A 22,423-nucleotide genomic window follows, 5' to 3' on the forward strand; every position below is an offset into this window, starting at 1 on the left:
TGATAACTGTAATGGGATTCGAACACAAAGTAGCTAGATATTTGTAAGCAAACAAAGTAAAGGTGAACGCTTTAACCAATTAAGCTACCGACGATCCATTTATTTGGTTGAAGAATACTGTATAAAAACAATCCTCTTTTTCTTTACATTTTTTTGTTATGGCATTATTAATATTGTCGTTGGTTTATATTTGATAATTATTTTATAATTGTTTAATTAAAAGTATTAAATATAAAATTTATCTAAAAAAAACCGTAAGATGATAGAGTGTAGAAAAAAATTAATTATTTTTAATTAGTTCAAAATTAACAAGGAAAAACAGAATTTCTTATCAATTTTTGATAGAGAAATATTTTTAAACTAAGTATGAATCAATTATTACAAAAAATCATATAAAAAGCATGATGATAATCATATCAAATTACATATTAAAAGAAAACGTTAGTACGAAATCATAAAATTTTTTGGATAAAAAATGGGTTTAGATGGAACATGTCCTAAGTATAAATACAATGTATTTGTAAGCTGGTTTATACCAACATGTTTGCAAGTGTTGTTTGATACACCAAATCATTTCAAAAAATTGGTAACATCAAAAGAAGCGTGGGAAGTATTTGAGGAATTGAATACAGTGAGGATGGTTGAAATTCAAAATATGGTGATGGAACTTATGGAACTGATGTATGAGTTTGAAGATAAATTGGGAGAAGAATTTTATCACCCTGACGGATGGGAGTATTTTGAACTAGAATGTTTGAGACGTATTAGCTCATTTCAAAATTATTATGATGGTGAAATATTGGAGGAGTTTTCAACGTTTCTAACCTTATGGAACACAAAAACATTACAAAGACAAAATTGAATTATATTTTATGTACACATATGTAATAAATTATATACTTATGTTTTTTGTAAATAATTTATAGACTTAATAAATGTTTTTTGAAAAAATTTTTTTTTTTGCGGTTTAGATTAAAAGTATAAAGATCAATTACTTTTAATAATAAAAGTTATTTTCTCTTCAGACACAGTGGTGTATAGATAAAAAAGAATAACAATGGATTGCGGTATTCAGCTAAGTGGACGAATAGTGAAAAAAATGGGGGAAGTTGTGACTATTTTAAAAAGGACAAATAATTTAAAAAATTTAGAAAAATGGCTCAAATACTGTTGTCTAAATATTCGACATTTCAAAAAATTGTTAAAGAAATGTACTTGTGTTGGAACAAAAAGTCATTTGGAAGCCAATATTTTTGCAATGATAAGCTTTCGCGAACAAATAAAATCATTTTTACATAAAGGTGGTAGTTATGTTAATAGAAAAAAAGTTCGCGGAATGAAGTGGGAAGACATCGAGTCAGCATTCAAAAGTCGATTAAGGACAAGTGTAATAGTAAATTTAATTTACAAAGATCCCAAATATTTTTTGAAGGATGCTGTAATGTTGTTTAGTACACGAATCAAAAACATTTTAAATAATTTTGAAATGATAAAGGTGAATACATCATTATGTTGTGAGTTTGTTAAGAGTATTGATAATGAAAATGTATCTTCACTGAAATGTTTTAATACGAAGAATGTAATTATTGATCGTCAAACAGATCTAAAAAAATGGTTTTTGGCAAATGTTGAAGGACCACTTTTAGCAGAATTGGAGGAATTTCAAGAACGTGATAGTGGATGGGCATTAAGGGAGGTGGTTCATTTAAGAATACATATAAACAAATGTCAATTATTAAGAGGCTCATCATATATAGAATTACCAAAATGTATTAAAGCGAAACAAGCTTGTGTGAATGTTCAAAATAATGATGGAGCATGCTTTGCATGGGCAGTAACTTCAGCCCTATATCCAGTAAGAGAGCATTCAAACAGAATGAGCTCATATCCACACTATTCGACCGTTTTGAAATTAAAAGGTATTAAATTTCCAATGACATTGAAACAAATCCCCAAATTTGAAAAATTAAATGGGTTAAGTATTAATGTATATATTTTGAAATTTTGTAAAAAAGTGAAATATAGTGTTGAGCCAGCGTTTCTTACATCAAAAAAACGGGTAATTCATGTTAATCTGTTAATGATACAAAATATTTATTTAGAAGATCATGATGATCATTTTGATTATGATAGTATCAAACATGATAATGATGATATAACAATTAAATATCATTTTTGTTGGATAAAAAATTTGTCAAGGCTTATATCAAGACAAATGAGTAAACACGATGGGGCAATATACATATGCGATCGATGTCAACAATATTTTGTGTCTGAAATAAAATTAATAAAACATAGTGAAGAATGTGAACAGTATAATAAATGTAAAGTTGTTTTACCAAATCCAGATAAAAAAATAATGAAATTTAAAAACTTTGCAAATAAAGAGCGTACAGTGATTTCTGTTTATGTTGACTTTGAGTGTATGTTAGCACCCATAGATAAATGTGTTGGTAAGAAAGCAAAATGTTATCAAAAACATATTGCTTACAGTGTTGGATACTATGTGTGTTGTACATATAAAAATGAACTAAATTATTATAAATCATACAGAGGTGAAAATTGTGAAAGATGGCTTGCAATGGAACTGAAAACTTTAGCGGACATAGTTAATGAAACAATTGAAAATCCTGTACCAATGATCAAATTAAATGCTAGTGAAAAAGAAAAAATTAAGATGGTTACTAATTGTCATATTTGTGGGGAGCCTCTCTCTGCTACGAATCGAGTTTTAGATCATAATCATTTCACAGGCGCGTTTAGGGGAGTAGCTCATTCGGATTGTAATTTAAATTATCATGAATCCCATACTATACCAATTGTATTCCATAATCTTAGTGGATATGATGCGCATTTAATTATAGAAGAGATAGCTACAGCCTTTAAAGGTAGTATTAACTTAATACCTCTAACAAAAGAAAATTATATTTCTTTTATAAAACATGTGACAGGTACAAAAATCAAATTAAAATTTATAGATTCATTTCGATTTTTAAGCGCATCGTTAGAAAATTTAGCAGCACTTCTTAGCGAGTATAAAATATTGTATAAAAATTGTTTTGATGGTGATAATGATAAATTTAAATTACTAACGCGAAAGGGTGTATTCCCATATGATTATATAAGCGATTTAACTAAATTAGATGAACAATCTCTACCATCAATTGATATGTTTTTTAGTACTTTAACTGATTCAAAAATTTCACTTGATGAATACAGACATGCTCAAAATGTGTGGAAAGCCTTTAATATACAAACGTTGGGTGAATATAGTGATTTATATTTAAAAACGGATGTTTTATTACTTGCTGATATTTTTGAAAATTTTCGCGATATGTGCTTGGAAAAATATCTGTTAGACCCCTGCCATTATTATACTTTACCTGGGCTAACCTGGCAGGCAATGTTAAAATATACGAAAGTTGAATTAGAATTACTAACTGATATTGATATGATAATGTTTGTGGAGCAAGGTACTCGGGGTGGATTAAGCCAATGCAGTAATCGATATGCTAAAGCAAATAATAAATATATGACAAATTATGATTGTAATAAAAAGAGTGAATATTTAGTGTATTGGGATGTGAATGGTATGTATGCTTGGGCAATGCAACAGTGTCTTCCGTTAAAGAATTTTCAATGGTGTACCGATACTGACATTGATGTAAAGTCTATACCAGATGATAATCCTGAAGGATACATTTTTGAAGTTGATTTAAAATATCCAGATGATATACATGACAGTCATAATGATCTACCACTGTGTCCAACTCACGAAAAGCCTCCAGGGGGGAAAAGTAAAAAGCTTATTGCAACATTGTACGATAAGAAAAAATATATTTTGCATTATAGAAATTTAAAACAGTGTTTACAATATGGGATGATTTTAGAAAAAGTACATCGTATATTAAAATTTGATCAATCAGCATGGCTCAAACCATACATCGATTTGAATATAAAAATGAGAGCTGAATCAAAGAGTAATTTTGAAAAAAATTTATACAAGTTAATGAACAATGCTGTGTTTGGTAAAACTATGGAAAATGTTCGAAAAAGAAGGGTGGTAAAATTACGAACCCGATGGCTTGGTCGATATGGGGTAAAAGTATTGATTGCTAAACCAAACTTTTATAATCGTACAATATTCAGTGAAAATTTAGTAGCAATTGAATTGAAAAATCTAACTTTATATTACGATAGACCGATGATTGTGGGAATGGTTACTTTAGATATTGCAAGAACTAAAATAAATGATTTTCATCATGGTTATGTCAAAACCAAATTTGGTAATAAGGCTAAAGGATTGTATACCGATACGGATTCAATAATCTATATCATTGAGACCGATGACATATATGAGATTATTAAAGCAGACATACATAAATTTGATACAAGCGATTATGAACCTAATAATATTTATGGCATACCATTAGTTAATAAAAAAGTGTCTGGATTAATGAAGGATGAATTAAATGGAAAGATTATGACTGAGTTTATTGGATTAAGATCAAAAATGTATACCTATAAGATTGATAATGATAATGAAAATATTGTGAAAAAGATAAAAGGTATTAAGAGGGATGTTGTTAAAAATCAAATAACTTTTGATGATTATTATGAGTGTTTAAAAAATTTAAAAATTAAAACCACAACACAAAAATGTATACGTTCATTTAAACATAAACTGTATAGTATAGAAGAGAGTAAAGTAGCATTAAGTGGAAATGATGATAAGAGATGTATTATTGATAATAGTTTTGATACATATGCATGGGGTCATTATAAGTTAAGAAACTAATAATATTATTGATTATTAATTAATTATTTATGTATATATTGATAATAAAGTTTGCTATTAATTTAAAATGTAATTTTATTAAATTTTAAGTATAATCATTTATCTACAAAAAAAAATGATTGTGGTTTTTAAAAAAAATAACTTTTTAAAAAAATTAGACGCATGACGGATGTAAAAAACCAAAAAAATGTATATATTGATAATAAATTTTTTTGATTTTACAATGTAATTTTATTTTTTTTAAATTATTGTTGATTGTAAAAAGTCGTGTGGCGGATATACTAATTAGGTCAAAGTAGTGTTTAAGAAGTATATAAGCGGGAATTTCTTTAGCTCCATATTCATTTTTTTGTATTATACAAAAGTAAAATTATTTCCATCAAAAATGGCAACAAAACTGAGTGTTAGTTTCAAAACTCTAAACAATAGAGTGACGGAGGCCTTAATTTTTAAAGAAAATGTACTAATGGGACATTGGTACATTAAAAATTATTGGCGATTGAAAATTTTTGGTGGATGGAAGAATGAGTGCACTTTGGTGGAGTTTATTAATAAAGTGGAAACAATCATGGAATACGAAAATATTACATCTATATATGTGGACAAAACTGTTGATTACATTATATGTAAAAACTTGTTAAAAAATCCATATAATGTTTATGTTGAATGGAATTGAAAAAAAATTTTAACATATTGATTTCGTATTGGATGTGGAATTGTTGACTGGTTTTTTTAATAAAAAAAAAACAAATGTAAATATTTTTTTTGTATTTTTTATTTATATTAGTAAAAAAAAAAAAAAAAAAATTAATAAATATTAAGTTTTTTTATTTAACAATATCGATTTTATTTATCCATGAATCAAAATCCTTAGAGTATCCTAACCATCGAACGAACACCTTATTCTTTTGACGTTTTAAAATTTTTTCCACCAAGAAGATGTTGGGATATTTTACTTTTTGTAGTTCGAATTCATAAAATCCTCCAAGAATTTCAGCTCCATTGGCATCGTTAAGAAGATAAGTTACTGGATTAGTGTTTCGAATTTTTCTTATTTGAAATATTTCAGCAGTCCATGATGGTAGGTAGCCTTTGTCAAACAGCGATTTATATTTAGAAATTCTAACATGATCATTGATTTTAAACTTTGGTCGGCGGTCGGTGATTTTAATATTATTGTAGATGGTGGAGAGTAACATTTTTTCATTAGAAGCATTAACATCACATGGCTTCATTTTTATAGTACGATGGATTTTTTTATTGTAGTTGTTAATCAATGGTGAGATAAGATTTATCCATTTATATGATCCATTTAAACTGAATTGTTTCCACATTTGTTCCTTTATAGTTCGATTAAACCGCTCAACAATTGATGCTTTCATTGTGCTAAATGTTGAATAGTGATTTATTCCATATTCTTCCATTAAACTATGAAACTTTTTATTGAAAAATTCCTTACCATCATCTGTTTGGAGATTTTTTGGTATACGTCCTTGTTGAAAAATTTTAATCATAGCATTACAAACTGCCTCACTACTTTTATTTTTGATTGGTGTAGCCCAAGCGTATTTAGAAAATGAATCGATAACCGTAAGCAAATATTTGTATTCATTATTTTCTTTAGCATATGAACCCATTTCGACTAAATCCGCTTGCCATAAATCATCCAGACCTTTTATAATTACTCTTCTCCGTTTAAAATTCTTACGTGCAGGTTTATGGAGTTCGTTGACAACTTGTTGCTTCTTAGATATCATATTCGATGAGTTTTTCATCATTTAATAACTTTATATTTTTATTAAATTTAGTTATATATGTAAGCCACTTTTGCTCAATCAGTTTTTCAACATCCGCACTTAGCTTTTTCACATTTTCATCATCTTTTAGCTCAATCGATTTTTTAAGAACCTCTAAGCTTTTATCAAATTGAGCAAATAAATTATGAACGCTATTATCGAAATCACCCGTTATGGTTGTTTTATAATCATGTACTTCTTTTGTCAACTCCCCCAATGAGTGTGAACTCGTATTCACTGTAGATGTTAATCCATTAAGTTTCACATACAAATTAGCTAGATTTTTACCCATGACATTCAAATTGTCTGTTAGTGTAGTAATTTTTTCATTGGTTTTATGTAGATATTGTTTGAGAGTTTTTATTTCAGAATTAGTTCGATATATAGATGATGATGTTGTCGATCTATTTGACCGCCCAAACTTATCAACACTCATATTGATAATGATTGTGATGAGTGATTTGAACATGATATTTATACGATAATGTTACTTTCGTATAATTCTTCAAGTATACTCATTATTTCGCTTTGAACATTTGAATGTCCCGCGCGTTGTGCCGCAATAAGGACCTTAAGGCGCTGGCAAATTTCATTTACATCGTTCCAGTAGGTGTAATGGACATTATCAGTGAGTTGCATTAAACCCAAACCTTCTATTTTCCCATCATTATTATCGTCAGTAGTAGTTTTAAATCTTTTCCGGCTAATTGGTGGTTTGGTAATCGCCGTTGCCGGCTTTTTTTTTTGATTGTTCATGTTTGGAAACATTGGTTTAATAATATGATTATACTTGTAACTTTTACTCGATTTTAATTGTAGATTTTCATCATTTTTATGTCTGTGTGCATTTGTTGTTCTCAAAATAAAACCATACTTGATTAGATCTTCTTGATTGTACAAATCTTCATCGGGTTTCTTCATAAATAGTAATTCGTATAGACCGCGAGTACCTTTGTACGATGTCTCTCCAATTTCTAAATTATTATTGTGTATATGTAATTCAGAATTACCAATATACCATTTACCGTCTTCCCAGCGTGGTCCAAAAGTATGATCGATAGCATTATTTGTGGTAAGCGTACGTTTTAGATATTCTCCTGCTATATCACCAAAATCTTCATTTTTTGAAAAAAAATTTTCAAGCTCTACATATCCCTGAGCTTTAGGTTGACTCATCAGCCTTCTAGCCGCTAATTGGGCTGATTCACGACGAACGGGTGTTGTTTGAAAAACTTCATCATTGTCTGAATCTAGCATTAATGGTGTTTTTACCATTCCATATGGAGGTGATATAGTTTCTCTTTTAGGTGGTGTCGTCTCATTTTTAGTTTTTATTTCTGATTTTTTATGTTTTGCTTTAATTTCTGTTACAATCTCTTCCAATGGTACGGTAATTGGTTTCAAATTTGTTTCAACTAAAAGATCAGATTCAATTTTTCCACTCTTAATTTGTTTATACTTTTCTCGAATTGATTTCGATGCTTTAATTATATTTTTTGTAAGCTGTTCATCCATTATTTTTTGCGTTCACACAAAAATGGGGTGGGTGAGTTACCCGTTTAACGGTTGATGATGAAATGATTTATTTTTCCATGTAACACACCCGTTATAAACAGAGATCCGTTAACACAACGGGTGGGTGTTGTTAACGGGGTGTTGTTAACGGGGTGATGTTATAAACAGACCTGTTAACAACGGGTATGATCGATGGTCCGATATAAAAATAGAGCCGATGACATCTTAAATCTGTATAAAAGTATCAAATCCATTACGATAACGTCCTTTATTCATTTCACAATCCTTATCTATAACTAAAAATCCATATTTTTGTTTCCAACACTCCGCACACATACTTTTAAATGTGTCAAATGACATGTCAGTATTGATATGATCATTAAATATATGTCTCAAATTTAAATCATCCTGCTTGAACAAAATTAAATGATTACAATTGTCCCGGATTAAGTGTTTTTGAATTTTTGTATATGATTGGGATAGATAGAAGCAATCAATATCATTATGACGACCCATACAAAAGTATAAACGAATATTATCTTGTTTATCGCAAGCCACATCATCAAATATAAATATTGAATTCTTACGTGCCTCTTCGGGCGGTAATACATCACAGTTATTGGAGAATTCATAATAACCTAATCCTTTTACAGTTTCTAATATCTTCTTTAAATATTGGTATTTTGGCTGATGGAGAGACTTTGAATACACATATACATTTTCAAATTTTAAACCATTGGGGTGCTCTAGGAGACTTATAATAACATTCGTTTTTCCTACAACATCATTAATTAAAAAAAAAAAATTTTTATTTTATTAAAAAAAATGACAAAAATGTTATGTTTTTTTTTTTGAATTTAATTATTTTTTTTACCTGAATTTGAAGGACCACACAAAATTCCTCGTATACTATTTGGTAACAATTCACCATGTTTCTTTTCACAAGTTTTCATATTATCGAAATCAGCGTTTCGAATTGGTAAAACTATATTTTGTTTTATAAAACGCATTTTTTGTTGTTGTTGTAAAGTTTTTTTTATTTTATTTTTTCTATTTTTTAAATTAAGTCCATCAATGTTGTACACGTAATGGATCTGAAGCTAGATGCCGGCAGCCAGCATCTAGATGTCGGCATCTAGATGTCAGTATCTAGATGTCATCTGCCAGATTATGATGGTGGTGGGGGGGTTGGTAGCTAAACAATTTTTTTTATTAATCTAATATATATAAATCTTTTACGAGGGGGAGGACTGTGAAAAAACCAATAAATAATATGATCTATCGTGGAAGAAACGTTAGTCAATTTTCATCGTCGCCGAGGAGAGTTTATGGTCGAGGACTAGTTAATTCCATTATAAGTTCTTTACCATTTGAGCTACATTTACCCGGTTATCAATTTTGTGGTCCTGGTACTGATTTAAACAAGCGATTGGCGAGAGGTGATCAAGGAATTAATAAGTTAGATAGTGCATGTAAAAGTCATGATATTGCATACAATAAATTTAAGAATTTAAGTGATCGTCATAAAGCTGATTTATTATTAGCAGATAAAGCGTGGAGTCGTGTTAAATCAACGGATGCTACATTAGGTGAAAAAGCTTTCGCTTGGGCCGTTACAAACGCAATGAAAGCAAAAGTTAAAATGGGAATGGGTATGAAGATCAAGAAGAAGAAGAAGAACAAACAGGGAAAGAAAAAAAAGACAAAAATACCGTTTCGAGCAGCTGTGAAAAGTGCACGAGATGCTTTAAAAAAAACAAAAACTACCAACATCAATGATGCAATTAAAGTTGCTATTACTGCTGCTAAAAAAGTAATTAAACGAAAAAATGTACGAACACCGCGAATCATTCCAATTCCAAAAGTTGGCGGTGCACTCCCATTTTTACTACCCTTATTTGCTGGTCTATCGGCTATTGGTTCACTAGCCGGTGGTACAGCTGGTGTGGCTAAAGCAATAACTGATGCTAGTAATGCTAAAAAACAACTTGCTGAAAAACAACGTCATAACAAGACAATGGAGGAGATTGCTTTGAAGAATGGTAATGGATTATTTTTGCGACCATACAAAACTGGCCTTGGTTTATACATGAATCCCAGTCCAAAAAACTTAAAATGAAGCTACTACCGAAACGCCCTCTAAATGAATTAGATCTATATAAATATTGTAAAAATATCCCATATTTTCGTGGTGTTTTCATGCGTGATAATTTACCGAAAAAGCCGAGGAAAAATGAGTGTGCAATTATAAATTTAGACGATTCAGGACATGCGGGTACACACTGGTGCGCTTACAGAAAGTGTGGTGTAGTAGCTGAATATTTTGATAGTTTTGGAAATTTACAACCACCGTTGGAGCTTGTTAAATATTTGGGTGCTGATACTACAATAAATTATAATTATGTAAGATATCAAGATTTCAACACATACAATTGTGGACACCTTTGTATTCAGTTTTTATTAACACCAGAAAAATTTGTATAAATAAAAGAGATTTTTCTAAAAATTTTTCATTTGTTTTTCTTAAACTATGACATCATCATCATCATCATATACACTAACTGTTAGTGGAAACAGTAGTATCATCACTGTTGATTATTTTCCACCAATTGATTTAGGCTCAAAAAACTATAAATGTGCATTATATACTTTTCAATCGTATAATTCGATAGCTAATGTTGACAATAGTTGTAATCAAATTCATATTGGTAATAATTTACCCATTATCTTACCGGTTGGAACCTACGAAATACATGATATTAATCAATATGTACAAGAGTTTCTCCAACAATACAATAAGGATCACCTGACAAAAATTACATTAACAATTCAAGCGAATAACAATACTTTACAATGTGAAGTGATGTGTAGTGAAAAAGTTTATTTTAATAAACCGAATTCGATTGGTTCATTGTTGGGTTTCAGTAAGCGTGAATTAGAAGCAAATCTTTTGCATTCATCAGATTTACCCGTTAATATTAACAAAGTAGACGTTATCCGTATCGAGAGCAATATTACAACGGGGGCTTATATTAATGACAAATTGGTGCATACATTACACGAATTCTATCCGATGGTGGAGCCAGGCTATAAAATAGTGGAAGTTCCAAAAAATATCATCTATTTACCTGTGAACGTTAAAAAGCTAACATCTCTAACAATTAAAATTACTGATCAAAACGGTAATCTAATTGACTTTCGTGGTGAGAATATTATCGTACGTTTACATCTATGTCATGATAACATACAACAACAATAGACGACAACAATACAGTATCAAGACATCATCATCATCATCATCATCATCAGAATCATCAACGAAAAAAAACATTGGAAAACTAACAACAGAGAACAGGGAATTTTTGAAAAGTTTGGGACTTGTTTTAAAAAACAATGTATAGTGCTGAAATGTTGAATATATCTGATGGCGTTCACTTTGATGAGAGTATTACAAAAATTGAGTACCACAGCTATTCACCATTTTTATCGACGTTTAACAACAGTGATGAAATACGAATTTGTATTCAAAATCAAAATTTAAATATTTTGACCTGTGAAAGTTTCCTCTACATAGAGGGGACTGTGAAAAAAGTTAGCGATAATACAGTATCAGCTACCGCCAAATTGGCAAACAATTATCCTTCTTATTTATTTGAAGAGATACGCTATGAGATAAATGGCATTGAAATTGATCGTGTTCGCAACGTTGGACAAACCTTAACATTAAAAAATTATATCTCACTTAATGATAATGAAAGTAAATTGCTTTTAAATGCTGGTTGGTGTATTGAAAATAATATTGATTTCTCCGATGGTAATATTAATATTTGTATACCATTAAAGAGAATTTTAGGCTTCGCAGAAGATTATACGAAAATTATTGCAAATGTTAAGCATGAATTAATTTTGAATCGTGCACGGAATGATTTAAATTCAATTATATCACCAACTGATGATATGAAATTTGAAATTACAAAACTACAATGGCACGTTCCACACGTTCAACTTCAGGATGAGCAGAAACTATTATTATATAAATTTATCAATAGTGGTAAATCAATTAAGATGAGCTTTCGAAGCTGGGATATGTATGAATATCCAGTTCTTCCAACTACAACACACCAAGTCTGGGCAGTAAAATCATCAACACGTTTGGAAAAGGCTAGATATGTTATCTTCGCTCTACAAACAAATCGACGAAATTTGAAGGAGAAGGATGCAAGCCGTTTTGATCATTGTAATTTGACTGATATAAAAGTGTTTTTAAATTCAGATGTGTATCCATACAGTGATCTTAATATAGATTTTCAAAATAATCGATTTGCCATACTATACGATATGTATTCCAAATTTCAAGAATCATATTATAAAACCAACAGCCAACCACTCTTAACACCAGCACAATTCAAAGAAATAGCTCCCATTGCCCTCATAAATTGTTCACACCAAATGGATGAAATAAAGATTGGACCAGTGGATCTTAAAATTGAATTCAAATGTAAATTTAATATTAAGCCTAATACTAGCGCATATTGCCTAATTTTACATGATCGTATTGTCGAATATAATCCACTAACAAATGATGTAAAAAGATTATAAATAAAAAAATTTATTATTATTTAAAATAAATTAGTTTCCTTTAACACTTTTATCAACTTCCTACAGGTTTTGTTAAAATTTAAACAATAATAACCGCATGCATCCGAACAAAAATTTTTGGAGATAAAATTTCATTGTATAAATAGGACTTTTGCGAGTTAATTTACTTTAGTAGTCAGTTTCATTACATTCGTATTAACATTATTTTTTTACTTGTGTTGCTGTTGTTGTTGTTGTTGTTGTTGAAAAAATGGAAGCCGAAAAGGTATTTTACAAAAATAAAAATAGTTTTTATTCACATTTTTTGTTGGGGAGTTCATCAGTACCAAAACCTGTTGAAATGCATGTGTATGATCAAGAGCATGATAATAATTTTACGAAAATGCAAGTTGAATTAGCAATTGAGAAGGTGGTTAGGGAGTATGGATCAATTTTGAAGTTCTACTCGGCCAAGTATCCAAGGCGTGGTCTAACTAGTATGCAAAATTTGATGGAAGCATTACAAAAAACGGATGAGTTTTTTTATTACGACCTAACAAAATATATGGATTTATTTGCGAAACGTATACCGCTACCACTTTCCATACGCAATTCTAATTGATCAACACATTTATTTTTTTGGTCATACTTAAAATTAATAGTATAAAATATTCATATAGATTTTAAATGAATTCCGCTGCCAAGTGTGTCGAGAGGTTTTTAATGTGCATATATACCAATGCGATAACTTCCATTCGGTGTGTGATGGATGCTATTTTTTTCCAATCGCATCCAACAGCGCTGCAATAGATAGATGTCCTGTATGTCACGAACATAAACAATTTACAAGAAATCAAGTATTGGAGAGGATGATGGATATGGAGGTTGTGTGTCCGAACGATATGTGTGGGAAGAAATTGCAAATTTCTAAATTTCGATATCATGAGAGTGATGACTGCGTGAGCATGGCTATCACACGATGCATACTCCCACTGTGTAATTGGAAAATGTTTACAAACTCGCAAGATTACATTAAACATCTTCTTCTCTTTCATGGAATTCCGACACATGATGTTAGCGATACAGTGGAGCAGCTGAATTTGTTATTAGAATATAACAATAATGAAGGATGTAAAGAAATTCTGAAATTTATTAGATTCGGTGAGAACTTTTTTTATATTCATTATAGTAATGAATTATTAGAGGTTGAATTTAAAATAGTTCCCATAATATTAAAAAATAGGTTAGCTATTGAAATATGCTTTTATGATGCAGATACTATGCTATCATTTAAAAATATTTTAAGGGCTAAAACCAATTTTGAATTTTCGATATCAAATAAACAACTTCAAAGATTGTTTTCTGATCAAACAGAAAACCGGGTTTTTCAGTTTTTGTGTAATGTTATTAGATAAAAAATTTTTTTACATCCTACATTTTTTTTTTTTTTTTCAATTATTACTTGTAGATATCTAATTTATTTTTTTTAAATTACATGACCGAAAACTAAATTTTGATTATGTAAAAATTGTTTTTAAATTTTTTATGTTTTTTATTGTAAAAATCTGTATTGTGTAAATTATGGCTACTATTCCAGTTAATTTGCTTGTGTTTCAACTAAATTTCAAGCATATTTTTTTTTTTTTTTTGTACAAATCTGTTGTGTACATTATGGCTACTATTTTAGTTAATTTGATTTTTTTCGTTGTATAATTTATAAAATTCCAACCATTTTTGATCAAAATCAGATTGATAAATGTATCAATTAGTACTGATCTATGTTCAGGACAAAAAGCTAAATCCTTATGTTTAAAAATAGTTATTTTTAACAGAATAACTTTGACTGCAAATCATTTTGTTACACATATATATATGTGATCGATGTCAACAATATTTTGTGTCTGAAATAAAATTAATATGAATTGCTTGTTTTTTTGATTTTAAAAACACAATCAGTTTTAAATAATTAAAATTTTTAATCGCCAATAATTTTGAATGTACAAATGTCCCATTAGTACATTTTCTTTAAAAAATTGAGACAAATCAATTTCATAATCTAATTGTATATTTTTTTTCGTTGTTGTTTCGTTGTTGTTTCGTATTGATAAATGTAACAATTAGTACTGATCTATGTTCAGGACAAAAAGCTAAATCCTTATGTTTAAAAATAGTTATTTTTAAAATTACATTATTTTAACAGAATAACTTTGACTGCAAATCATTTTGTTACACTCATCACTAAGTTTTAAATCATCATCTTTTACATAAATATTTTGTCTCTTTGAATTAAAACACAATCAGTTTTAAATATTTAAAATTTTTAATCGCCAATAATTTTGAATGTACCAATGTCCCATTAGTACATTTTCTTTAAATCTAATTGTAATTTATAATGACTGAATGTATATGTAATTTTATAAATTTCTAAATATTCTCATCATCCACTTCGTAGTCCAAATCTAGCTCTTCTTGTAAGAGAGCTTCTTCACTAAAAACAAAATAAAAGAATATGTATGTTTTCCTGATACCATTCCGTTAAATTTGAAATTCGATTCTTAATATTAAAATATTTGAATTCGTAAACTTGATCATCATTCTGTAGCTTTACAAATTCACCACAAAATGTTGAATTTACTTTGATTTGAGTGAAATCCTTTAAAACATTCATTTTTCTAGTACAAAAAAATATTTTGTCTCTTTGAATTAAAATTTTTAATCGCCAATAATTTTCAATGTACCAATGTCCCATTAGTACATTTTCTTTAAAAATTGAGACAAAAAATTTTTTTTTTACGAATGTATCCGTAATTTTATAAATTTCTAAAACCCTAGAAAATAAAACACCATAGATCACATTGATCGATAATTTAGTATATGCAATAGCACTTGGATGATGAAGAATAGCAATGAAAAACGTTGTTTTGTTCGTAGTCAGAACAGGTTTCTTAATATTAAGGAAAAACATTAAAAATAAATACATTTAATTTGATAAAAATTAAAAAAAATTATATTGAAAATTTTGAGTCTTTGTGTGTTAAATTAATAATTATACCAGTCTTAATTCGACTATCAAACGCTGACTCAATATTTTCCTAATAATTAATAGTTTACACTTTTTACATTATTTATTGTATTTTTTTAATTACATTTATTAAAAACTAATTTTTCTAGTACAAAAAATTTATTTTTTATTTTTTAACTATCTTGAATTTTTCCAAATAATCCAATTCCTTATTCATTAAAAATTTCAGACGCTGGACTAACTTTAAAGTGTTACTTTTTAATTTCCCAACGAAAATATTTTCAGTAGATCCATAATACCTTACATCATGTAGAAATATTGAACCATCGACGAAATTAATATAAAAATATTTTATATTTTCAATGTAGTTGATACCAAAGAAATCGAGAATTTCCATATTTATAATATGCAAAATTTTTGTGTTAATATTTACAACATTTTGTACATGCTGTTGAATATTAAACCGATCGTTAATACTTCGCCTTTTTCGTTCACCCTTTAGATGGTCATATGTGATGTCTTCCAAACGTTCATTGGGTTTCAACACTTCCATTAATTTCTTTAACGTATCCATTTGATTCTCGTTTCTAGTAAAATTACTATTAAAAAAATCTCTCGAATTTTTCTGAAATGCGTCCGATACACTTATTAGGTCGGTTTCGTTTTTCGAATTATAAAAATTGTTATAAACTTTTTGAATTGATCCATGATTTGTAATCGCCTGTATTTCCGAGTTTTGAATATTGTGTTGGACGGGATATACACTATCTAACAATGCATTCACTACACTAACGTTACTATTTTTTAAAAAAATGTAAAACAATGGCAGAGTAATTTTATAATAGTAGTTTATAAAAGTAAAATTCGCCATAATTATACTATACTAGATATAAAATGCCAATTTTCGTTGTTTAAATACTATGAAAATATTGATCTATACTTACGTATTTGAACTTTTTGAATTGCAAACTTTGCAAAATTTTCTTGCGCGTGTGTAACCTTTTGATCTTTTTTATTTTTGCTGATGTAGGTTTATTTGTAGGAAAATTATTTTCTTAATTAAAACAAATCTTTTTTTTTTTTTTTTTTTTTTTTTTATTATATGAAAGAATACAATTACATAAAAAAATTATAATAACAATTTATTAGGATAAAAATATGATATTTCTTTTAAGATTATAAAAGCTAATTTTCCCCAAGATTGACCAATCATTTCAAGTGTATACTCAAGTTCAAAATAGGCGGTAGGATGTTTGTTTATCATTCGATATGTGTATACATTAATTTTTTTAATTATTTGTTTTATGTCTACTTGAATTAATTGATCAAAAATGTGAGATAACATACTACTTATTTTAAATATTTTAACAATTGTTGAATGAGAATAAACTATTTTTTTATTAATTATCATTACTTTTTGATTATTTATTAAACAAAGTGTTATGGTTATTCCATTTACATCAAAACTAATATCTTCACCAATATTGATTTCTGTAGATGATTGTAGAAACACCATTATATATGATTGTAATTCCAAAAATAAATACCACTGTCTTACATCCATAAAAATCGAATACTTTCTTGATGAAAATATAATCTTCTCTCCCATTGTAGATGGATCAATACCAACACCTATTGATCTTACTGGATTTAAAAAATATTTACGTTCCATTATCATATTTTTTTTTCTTATTATACAAAGTATGCTTGATGCGGATGATGTTGTTGTTAAACAAACTCAATATCATATGAGTTAAACTTATTTACACCTTTCACAATTACATATAGTTCAGGTGCTTCCATAATTTTTTCAATTTCTTCTGCTTTTAATTTTTGATAACGGCTGGGTAAAGTTATCAAACAATCTTCCAATTCTAACACCCATTTATTACCAAACTTGGTTTTATATGATTGAATAAACTGCACTAAATACTTTTTATTCACTTCTAAATTTCTAAATTTAGCAAATGGTTTCAACTCATTACATTCATTTAATATTGAAGACATTTTTTTTCAAGTATTTTATTTTTTAAAACGAATTAACAACAGTTTGCTTCAATGATTCGAAATATAATGAAAAAAAATTTTTTTTCTTAAAATAATCAATTTTGATATCATCTTGTTTTCTTACATATCCCTCCAATTATTTTTGTGACGTTTTATCAACTTCCGTTAACCACAAACCACAAAGGATTTCATTAAAACCGCAGGCGACTATAATTAACCACAAATTTTGTATTACTTAAAAAATTTATAACCACAGCTATTTCCTCTTAATATGCTTCCTATAATAATTTTCTAAATGTAAATGTTTTTAAAACTAATTTCTTATTACATTCAACTTCCCTTAAACACTAATTATTTCTTATCTTACAAAAATTTATTTCCTGTTTACCATACCAAAAGCCATAATTTCAAAGGGCTCTAGTCTACCTCTCAACTGAACCACAAGGTAATCTCTTGTCTCACTCATATTTTACTTCGCTTAAGAACTTATCTTTCAAAAATTTATTTCCTGTTAAACATAACAAAAGTCATAATTTGAAAGGGCTCTAGTCTACCTATAATCAGCTTCCGTTAACTACAAAAACCGCAAGCGACTAATTAACCACAAATTTTTGTTTTACTTAAAAAATATTTTACATGTAAATATTTTACATGTATTTTTCCTATACCAATTTTTTTTACCAACTACGATTTTTCTTATGGAGAAATAACATTGAATTTGGTCCCGTACTGTCATAGTATAACTACTCTACTAATACAAGTTTTGTCATACTTAATTAACTTAAGTGTTCCTTTTTTTTAAATGTGGGCTATCATACGTACCGTATATCGTTGTTATTGGTTCCTTTATACCTTAATATGAATTATTGTTATGATTCTAAAAACACAATAGCATTTTTTTAATGCTATGTGTCTTGCTTAAATGCATATTTTCTAATGCTGATTTTGCAATGCATTATTTTTCTTTATAAATTTTTCCATTCAATCCCAATAATAAGAACATCCCTACTTTTTATTGAGTCCAAATAATCGAGACTCTATTGTAATTGATTCCGCAGAAATGTAGATGCTTTATATATAAAAACTCAAGAAGAATATATCTATTAATAATAAATAATAACTATTCTTATAATATTTAAAATCACTGAATAATAATTAGAAGTGTCTATTTACAGACGCCATTACACATGTAATGTTTGTAATGCTAACTATATTATTATTTTAATAATTATTTTTTACTTTTTATTGACATTCCGTACTATAAATAAATCATATTTTCAATGAAATTCTATTTTGGATTTCACAATTTATTTGCGTGTGTCTGTCTCTCTGTCTTTCTGTCTGTGGCATCTTAGCTCTTAAACGGATGAAACAATTTTGATTTTTTTCGTTTCGTTTGAAAGGTATTTTAATGGACAGTGTTCTTGGCTATTTTTCAAGTGCGAGTTAAGGGTTCCGTTGGTGATGATTTCCAAAATCGGTTAAGTTTGGAAAAGTTTTTAATGAAAACGGTGATTAAGTGAAGAATTTTCTTTGATATGTTTCAAGTGCGAGTTAAGGGCTCCGTACCCGAAAAATTTCTCGGGGATTTTTTAAATTTTGTTAATTTCACTTTTTCAGTCACATTTATGAGAATAACAATCGATTATTTTCGATATTTATTTCAAAATAAAGTTCAAGGAACTGAAATCTAAAAAAATCTGAAACTCGCTTCTGAATTCGCTTCAGGAAACTCAAATAAAGTTTACCAAACAACTTTCATAGACTGTAAGAAATCTATGTCGAACTTTGTTACACTAACTTTGTTACACAATCTGAATTCACTCGAGCTCTACATCGTCGGAATGCCTCGCGTCAGGGCAATTTTTGATAAAAGGCTTGAATATTTTTTATATGAAGTTGGACTAAGTCTAAATCAATTCTGAAAATTTTAAGAGGAGAGGGGTTGCCCGATTATTTAAAAATATAATGACTTCAAAAGTAGGCATATTTAACATATGTTTTATGGTAAAACGGCAGAAGGATGATATGTTTTCACAGATTTCTCCAAAGCTAGTCGGTGGAAATTAAAAAAATATATTTTCAATTTTGAGGGTGAATTGACTTGACCAATATAAGATGAAAAGTAAGAATACAATTTTGCGGTATCTAGAGTATTTTCAAAAAATCAAAAATTGAAAATTTTGCTGAATTATTTCGCTTTTCAAATTTCGAAAAACAAGGCAGATATCAAAACTTTTATTCTTATTTTTCGTGTACATTCATGAAGTTATAACAAAATTCATCATCAAAGTTGAAAATAAGGTACAAATAATATCAACCACAATTCTAAACTTGCCTTTTCGTTCGTACTACCTTAACTTACCTTATATGCAGTTTGTTTTTTTGCAACTTGTACATAATAATAGAGCTATTCTTAGGTTTTAAATTATGTTCAATATATGGCTTCTTTTTAAAAAATATAATGTAAGTAATAATTAACAAGTTTTATATAGAATCAATTTCAACATGAATTGAAATAAAATGATCATTAAGTCATTTTAATTTCCGTTCTTACTTTTCTTAACAATAAAGTGAAGAAGTGAATAAATTAAATTGATAATACCTAATAAAGTTCAGATAAACCAAAGAATGTTTCGTTTTTTTTTCATCCACTGCAACAAATTCAGAGCCATTTTAAGTTTCATTTTTAAAGAATATTCATTTTAGTGACCTGTTTATCGTCAGTAAAAATTTAATAAAGGATTTTTTGATATTATAGGCCACTGGATTTATTGGAATCATCAAAAATTATTTTCAGACTTTAGTTTTTTTTTTAAACTTTGTCAAGGCTTTAGATAATATTTTGCTCCATTTTCCCTAAGCTTACTGAAGTATATCATAGCTTTTAGGCATTAATGCTCCATTTTTCAAAGACTTTCTGAAAGATACTTTTTTAAGAAGCATAAGGGACAATGGCTGGTCTTTTTTAAGTCAGCCACAGCAATGAGATTCTTGTGAAGTAAGACGAAAAATGGTAGTGAGTGCTTTGTTCGCCCAACTTTGGTGAGTATACTCGACGAGGATACTACCACTACAAGAGAGTGTGGATCCGCGATATGGTAGATCTAGTGGATTTACTATAATCTATAGTCTTAGTAGCATTATACCTAAGATTCATTATATAAACTTATTAAAGTATAAATTAAAAATGTAACAAAAGAGCGGTATTTTTATTTTATTCTAAAATGTTTCGTTAAAGACCTGAAAAAGAAAATCTCTGAAAAGTATCTTTACTTTAATCTGAAAAATTTCTTGTTGAATGAAGCGTTATATATGAAAAAAAAGTTTTATATTTTATATTTTTATTTCATTTATAAAATATAAAATATTTGAAATGACATATTCTGAAAAACATATGTAATATTGAATACAAATCAGTAAGTACTAATTGCCTAAGCTGTTATTTCAGAAATACTTGTAAATCGTAAAATTTTATTGGGGTCGTTTGGGCACTTATGCATATTAAAAGGTATTAGATTACGAGGAGTCTTTATCTATCGTGCAGTGAAGTTTCGATCACCCTTTACCGTATAAATTTTTGTGAAATTTTTTTCAAAATTGATAACATTTATTGACAGTCTTACGAGAAAGTAAGACCCTACCAACTTTTCTTGAATTATACCTACTACGAGTTATCAATTAGATGGAGTGAATATAATAACTGAAAATTAGTTTTTCGAAATATTCAGGTTTCTGTTTTCGCACTAAAATTTATATAAGTTTTCGTGAAATTTATTGAGAAATAAATAATAAACTAGAAAAAAATACTAGCAGGAATTAAGAAGTCTGTCTAATGCTTATTTAATTGAATAAAGAAGATCCTTTCGCCGCCATTGTTCATTTAAAAAAATTCACAATTTACTTCCAGCCAGCGAAAGAACTACCTTAACAAAAAATATTATTATTTTAAATCCAAACTTGGAAAACATTAATTACATTTAAGTATTTGATTAACGATGTACAATACTCTTCCGTTGAACCTCAGCTTTGAGTGTCTATAATTTCTAACAGAGAATATCGATGATGTTTTTTTTTGCATTTCTTAACAAAATATGAAATTTACATAAAAGGAATGACCAAAAGTGAAACTAAAATTAAAATCAGCCAAGAATTATAATCATTTTAAACTACTAATAAGACAGAGAGATGAGACATAGTTTTTGACGTCATATGCTATGTTTGTCATAAAAACTCAATGATAAATTCTTTTTTGATAGAAAGAGATACAAACAAACAAAAAATAATCTTTGAAGGGCTTTATCTTGGTTTTTTTATAGTTATTCGAAAAATATTTTTTTTCTGCTGTTTTTGACATGAATGAGGTTTTATTAAAGCCAAAAAAAAATCATCGATATTTCGTATTATGAATAATAGGATAGTATACTATATTTGAAAAAGTCCTTAAAAATGTTGATTTGGCTAATAAAAAGATTTCTTGCCAAAAACTTAAATTAAATTTTAAACCTTTTTTAAACTGTCAAAAACGTGGGCATTTAATTTGGTGACGTAATACCGGTATCATTATACAAAATAACACAGATAAGTTTGACAGATATATTCCTAGACAACTAATTATAATAAATATAAATATTGATTTTCTATGGATATATTATACCAGCTGTCTACAGTGAACTAGCTGTTGGTCTATGGTTCATACCGATATGA

General features: G+C 28.3%; 2 protein-coding genes across 2 annotated transcripts; both read left to right on the forward strand.

The window, feature by feature from the left end:
* The first annotated feature begins 1,057 nt into the window (after positions 1-1,057).
* LOC123292986 lies at positions 1,058-4,798 on the forward strand. Its single transcript, XM_044873700.1, has 3 exons — positions 1,058-2,951; positions 3,144-4,568; positions 4,698-4,798. The coding sequence occupies exons 1-3, from the start codon at positions 1,058-1,060 to the stop codon at positions 4,796-4,798; spliced, it is 3,420 nt and encodes a 1,139-aa protein (XP_044729635.1).
* A 4,584-nt stretch (positions 4,799-9,382) lies between these two features.
* Positions 9,383-10,228, forward strand: LOC123292987. Its single transcript, XM_044873702.1, has one exon. It carries the CDS (start codon positions 9,383-9,385, stop codon positions 10,226-10,228), a length of 846 nt encoding a protein of 281 aa, XP_044729637.1.
* Positions 10,229-22,423: the final 12,195 nt, after the last annotated feature.

This window comes from Chrysoperla carnea, chromosome 2, assembly GCF_905475395.1.
Source record: "Chrysoperla carnea chromosome 2, inChrCarn1.1, whole genome shotgun sequence".
In the NCBI taxonomy this organism is placed as follows: Eukaryota; Metazoa; Arthropoda; class Insecta; order Neuroptera; family Chrysopidae; genus Chrysoperla; species Chrysoperla carnea.